Source organism: Pygocentrus nattereri, chromosome 17 (assembly GCF_015220715.1).
Source record: "Pygocentrus nattereri isolate fPygNat1 chromosome 17, fPygNat1.pri, whole genome shotgun sequence".
In the NCBI taxonomy this organism is placed as follows: domain Eukaryota; kingdom Metazoa; phylum Chordata; class Actinopteri; order Characiformes; family Serrasalmidae; genus Pygocentrus; species Pygocentrus nattereri.
In genome coordinates this window covers 40,374,667-40,381,115 of record NC_051227.1, presented here as the reverse complement: position 1 = coordinate 40,381,115, position 6,449 = coordinate 40,374,667, and the positions used below count along the sequence as shown (strand labels likewise).

General features: G+C 45.3%; 1 protein-coding gene across 1 annotated transcript; it reads right to left on the bottom strand.

Moving 5' to 3' along the window:
- Nucleotides 1-143: 143 nt before the first annotated feature.
- LOC108442850 (odorant receptor 131-2-like) lies at nucleotides 144-1,121 on the bottom strand. Its single transcript, XM_017723094.1, has one exon. It carries the CDS (start codon nucleotides 1,119-1,121, stop codon nucleotides 144-146), a length of 978 nt encoding a protein of 325 aa, XP_017578583.1.
- Nucleotides 1,122-6,449: the final 5,328 nt, after the last annotated feature.

Here is a 6,449-nt window from a genome sequence, read left to right as displayed (position 1 = left end):
TGCCATTAATTTTTAGGACTACTAAATGATGCAAAAGAGGAAATAGACTGTAGGTACATAAAAATTAAGTAGCTGCGCATCCATTTAAAAGGCATTTGAGAAGTCTTACTGTCTCAAAGTTGTAACATTGTTTACACTGTTAATTATGTGATTGGTCCTCTGTTTTCAGATGAGATATGATTTTGTTTACATTTGATGTAGTATAGCAGGGCAGCATAAAACTTTTCATCTCTTAGGCCATAGACAAGTGGACTAACTGCCCTAGCGATGACACTGAATGTAATAAAGTTGAAAGAGCGGAGTGACAGATATAAAACTATATCTAGCTCTATAATAACAGTTTCAATGTAGGGATAAACGATCTCAAGACTGCACAGGATAAGCTGAAACATATGTAGTGAGATGGTACGCAAACCTTTGCCTGCTGATTTCTTGTCAACAGTGGCTGTCCGGACAGCAAGCACAATCATCAAATAGCAAAAGAACTCTGTGAATAAAATGATGATAAAATCACTAATATAAGTTATACCCCTCATTGTGCGATGCCATTGCTCTGGTGTCATGATCTCATAATAACAGAAGGTAGGCTCTAAAAAATATTGTTGCGAAACAGTTGCAACAAGGATAAACACATCCACAAATGGCTTAATGTAGCTTATGATCCAGATAATAAGGATAGCAGTAAGAGTTCTGCTGGTGGTGGATATAGCACTGTGTCTCAGTGGCATGCAGATGGCCACATAGCGCTCCACACACATTGCAGTGATGGTTAGAGGTGTGCATATTGAGACTGTCTCCATGAGCATGCACAATGGAATACAGAATGCCATCGGCATCAGCAGAGAGCTGTAGGAGAGAATGACCACTAAATCTGTCAGTATAAGAAAAATCACATCAGTCAGTAAGGTGTGGGCGAATAACATGTAACGTGTTTCAGTTCTAAAGGACTGTGTTCTGTAGAAGGTGAAAAGCATGAGGATGCTGAGGTAAACAAAAGGCCACACAAAGATCTGGGTTATGGCCAGTGATAAGTCCTCTATTAGTGAGATAGAACTGACCAGCTGCAACTGGTGAAGGCTGCTGCTTTCATTCTGACTGTTATTACAGTCTGCTGTGCACATATCTAGGAGAAAAAAGTTTCAAAACAGCAGTGTGACAATTTAACAGACATTAAAATCATAAGTCAAAGAGAACTTTCTAAAGATAATCTGCCAATAATTGCAACCATACAGGAGTAGAGTATTGCATAATTAATGATATAGAGTAAGAAAATACATCATGCTTTCACAAGTATATAACTTTATCATTGCAGTCACAGCAAAAATTTCCTCAGGAGTCATATCTCCTGTAATGTATTTACCTGTGGTAATAATGGAGTCAAATAGTAGAGAGACTCTGGGCAGACATATGTATATATACACGCACACACCCCTCACTATCTGACCAGACTGATTTTAATATGTAATTGTTGTCATCAGGGATTCTTAGTGTTTACGGTGTATGTGCTATAACTGGATGGTGGGGGGAATTAAACTTTATGCAATAATTATTTGGTAGTGCAACATATTCCCATAATATTTACAAGAGCTTTAAAAATGAGAATAACCCAAATCAGGTATTTTGGAAACAAACAAGAAACATGGTTGAAAAGCAACTAACACCGCTTATTCAGATTGATAACCCCAGTTTTAAAAAAGTTGGGACGCTGTGTAAAATGTAAATAAAAATAGAATGCTGCAATGATTTACAGATCTCAGACAAATATTTTATTCACAATAAAACATACAACACAGACGTTAAAAACAAGATATTCTACTAGTTAAAGAAAAACATTAACTCATTTAGAACTTGATGGCAGCAACACATCTCAAAAGTTGGGACAGAGCAATAAATGACTGGAAAAGTGGTACTAATATAAATAGCTTGAGGAGTAATTTGCAACTAACTCACATGACTGAGCATAAAAAGAGAATTTTAGAGAGGCAGAGTCTCCCAGAAGCAATAATGGGTAGAGATTCACCAGTCTGTGAAAAACTGCATCTAAAAAATTTCAGAAAAATGTTCTTCAAAATAAAATTCCAAGACTTTGGATATCCCACCGTTTACAGTACATAATATCAAACATTCAGAGAATCTGATTAAATCCCTGTATGCAAGGGACAAGGCTGACTGTCAATATTGGGCGCTTGTAATCTTCGGGCCCTAAAGTTGCACTGCATTCAAAACAGGCATGATTACTGGAAATCACTGCACGGTCTTAGGAACACTTCTAGAAATCAGAAATGCCACTATCCTCTCTGTGCCAAAGCTCATTTAAAATGGACTCGGGCAAAATGGAAAACTGTTCTGTGGTCAGATGAATCCAAATTTGAAATTCTTTTTGGAAACAATGGACACAGAGTCCTGCGGACTCAAGAGAAGGGGGACCATCTAGCTTGTTATCAGCTCACAGTTCAAAAGCTTGCATCTCTGATTTTGTGGTGTTGCCTTAGTGCCTATGGCATGGACAGCTTACAGATCTGGAAAGACACAATCAATGCTGAGCAGTATACAGGATGTTTTAGAACAACATATGCTCCCACCCAGACAACGTCTCTTTCAAGGATGGCTGTCTCTGTTTCAGCAAGACAGTGCTAAACCACATACTGCATCCATCACAACAGCATGGCTTTGCAGAAGAAGAGTCCAAGTGCTGAACTGGCCTGCATGCAGTCCAGACCTTTCAACAATAGAAAACATTTGGCGCATCATGAAACAAAAAATCCGGCAAAGAAGACCCAGCAATATTGAGCAGCTAGAATCCTACATCACACAAGAATGGGACAATATTCATAGACTGATTTTCTCCCCCTCTAAGAGTACATTTTATGTGAAACAAATTTTGCTAAATATTATAAAAATGTTCATACTATTTACTGGCTCATTGTTAAGCAGGCCTTTACTTCTTCAGTGATTGCTTCAGGCTTTGTATATTCTTTGCGAATTAAGTCTGAGTTTGGCATTTAAAGAGTGTTAAAATGTAAAGTTCAATCCATCCATCCATCCATTATCTTACACTTCTCGGGGGTTCGGGTTGCGGGGGCAGCATCCTAAGCAATGAGGCCCAGACCTCCCTTTCCCCAGCCACTTCCACTAGCTCTCCAAGGGGGATTCTGAGGCGCTCCCAGGCCAAGTGGGCGATATACTCACACCAGTGTGTCCTGGGTCTTCCCCGGGGTCTCCTCCCAGGTGGACTTGCCTGTGACACCTCCCGAGGGAGGCGTCCAGGAGGCATCCTAACCAGATGCCCGAACCACCTCAGCTGGCTCCTCTCGACGTGAAGAAGCAGCAGCTCTAATCCAAGGCCCTCCCAGATGACCGAACTTCTCACCCTATCTCTAAGGGAGAGTCCAGACACCCTGCGGAGGAAACTCATTTCAGCCGCTTGTATTCGCGATCTAATCTTTCGGTCATTACCCAAAGCCCATGACCATAGGTGAGGGTGGGAACGTAGATCGACCGGTAAATTGAGAGCCTTGCCTTATGGCTCAGCTCTTTCTTTACCACAACAGACCGGTAAAGAGCCCGCATCACTGCTGACCCAGCACCAATCCGCCTGTCAATCTCCCGCTCCCTTGTACCATCACTCGCAAAAAAGACCCCGAGATACTTGAACTCCCCCACTTGAGGCAAGAGCCTCTCCCCGACACAGAGAGGGCTCTCCACCCTTTTTCGCCTGAGAACCATGGCCTCGGATTTAGAGGTACTGATCCGCATCCTGGCCGCTTCACACTCGGCTGCAACCCGATCCAGCAAAAGCTGAAGTTCACGGCCTGATGTCCCCAATAGGACCACATCATCTGCAAACAGCAGCGATGTGACCCTGAGGTCACCAAACCGGACACCCTCCATCCCCTGACTGCGCCTAGAAATTCTAACCATAAAAATTATTAATAGAATCAGGGACAGCCCTGACGGAGTTCAACTCTCACTGGGAACGAGTCTGACTTACTGCTGGCTATGCGAGCCAAACTCCAGCTTTGTTTGTACAGGGCCTTAATGCTGCGTAGCAAAGAGCCATGTACCCCGTACTAGCAACACAGTTGGAAACACAGTCAAATGCGTTCTCCAGATCCACAAAGCACATGTGGACTGGTTGGGCAAACTCCCATGAACCCTCCAGAATCCTGGAGAGGTTGAAGAGTTGGTCCAGTGTTCCAGGACCAGGGCAGAACCCGCACTGCTCCTCCTGGATCCGAGGTTCGACTATAAGCCGGACTCTCTTCTCCAGTACCCATGCTTAGACCTTACCAGGGAGGCTGAGGAGTGTGATTCCCCTGTAGTTTGGACACACCCTCCGGTCCCCTTTTTTAAAAAGAGGCACCACCACCCCAGTATGCCAATCCAGTGGCACTGCCCCCGATTTCCACGCAATGTTGAAAAGGCGTGTCAGCCAAGATAGCCCCACAACATCCAGAGCCTTGCCACCCCTGGAGCCTTGCCACCCAGGAGCTTCTTAACTACCTTAGCGACTTCGGCCTCAGTAATGGACAAGCCTAGTCCCATGTCCCCAGACTCAGCCTCCTCACTGGAGATCATGTTGGTGGGATTGAGAAGGTCCTCAAAGTATTACTTCCACCGCCCAATGACATCTTCAGTCGAAGTCAGCAGCACACCATCTCCACTATATACAGTGCTAGTGGCACACAGCTTTCCCCTTCTGAGTTGCCTGACGGTTTGCCAGAATCTTTTCGGAGCCGACTTAGTCACTTTCCAAGGCCTCACCAAACTCCTCCCATACAAAGGTTTTTGACTTGGCGATGACTGAAGCCACAGATTGCTTGGCCTGTCAATACCTGCCAGCTGCCTCTGGTGTCCCACAGGCCAACCATGCCCGGTAGGACTCCTTCTTCAGCTTGATGTCATCTCTCACCTGGGGTGTCCACCACTGCGTTCGAGGATTACCGCCCCGACAGGCAACAACTACCTTACGGCCCAGCCACAGTCAGCCACTTCAACAATGGAGGAACTGAACATGGCCCATTCTGAGTCAATGTCCCCCACCTCCCCCGATATCTGGTCAAAGTTCTGACGGAGGTGTGAGTTGAAGATCAATCTGACAGGTTCTTCTGCTAGACGTTCCCAGCAAACCCTCACTATGCGTTTGGGCTTGCCTGGTCTGACCGGCATCTTCCCCCACCACCTGATCCAACTCACCACCAGGTGGTGATCAGTTGACAGCTCAGCTCCTCTCTTTACCCGAGTGTCCAAAACACATGGCCGCAAGTCCAATGACACCACTATAAAGTCAATCATTGAACTGCGGTCTAGGGTGTCCTGGTGCCATGTGCACTTATGGACATCCTTGTGTTCAAACATGGTGTTCGTGATGGACAAACTGGTTTGCACAGGTTCTCTGAACTGCTGTTCGGTGCATAAGCACAGACAACAGTCAGGACCCGTTCCCCAACCCGAAGGCGTAGGGAAGCTACCCTCTCATCCACCGGAGAAAACCCCAACATACAGGCACCGAGTCGAGGGGCTATGAGAAAGCCCACACCTGCCCGCCGCCTCTCACCATGGGCAACTCCAGAAAAGAATAAAGTCCAGCCCCTCTCAAGGAGATTGGACCCAGAGCCCAAGCTGTGTGTTGAGGTGAGCCCGACTATATCTAGCCGGTATCTCTCAACCTCGCACACCAACTCAGGCTCCTTCCCCGCCAGTGAGGTAACATTCCAAGTTCCAAAAGCCAGTTTCAGCAACCGAGGATCAGAACGCCAAGGCCCACGCCTTCGGACACTGCCCGATCCACAACGCACCGAACCCCTACTACTGCCCCTCCCATTGGTGGTGGGTCGATGGGAGGGGGGACTCATGTAACTCCTTCGGGCTGGGCCCGGCCGGGCACCATGAGTAAATGCCCGGCCGCCAGACGCTCGCTGGCGAGCCCCTCCCCCAGGCCTGGCTTCAGGGTGGGGCCCCGGTAACCCTGTTCCGGGCAGGGTACACAAGTCCCGTTTTTGTGTCTTCATAGGGGTTATTATGGATCACACTTTGTCTGACCTGTCACCTAGGACCAGTTTGCCATGGGAGACCCTACCAGGAGCTTTTGCTCCAGACAACATAGCTCCTAAGATCATTCAAGCACGCAAACCCCTCCACCACGATAAGGTGGTGATCCAAGGAGAGGAAGGTTAAATATATATATTAAATATATAGATATTATACTTAGATATTTTGATTGAGCATTTTCTTTTTTTTTTTAAATGATGATTAATTATTTGTTGAAAGCTGGTTTTTAATATATATAAGGTTAAATATATATATTAAAATCCAGCTTTCAACAAATAATTAATCATCATTTAAAAACTACAGAAAATGCTCAATCAAAATATCTAAGTACTTTCTTTTTTAACAATATCTGTTAATTTAGATATCAAATTTTTGTGTGTGTGTGTGTGCTTTTTATG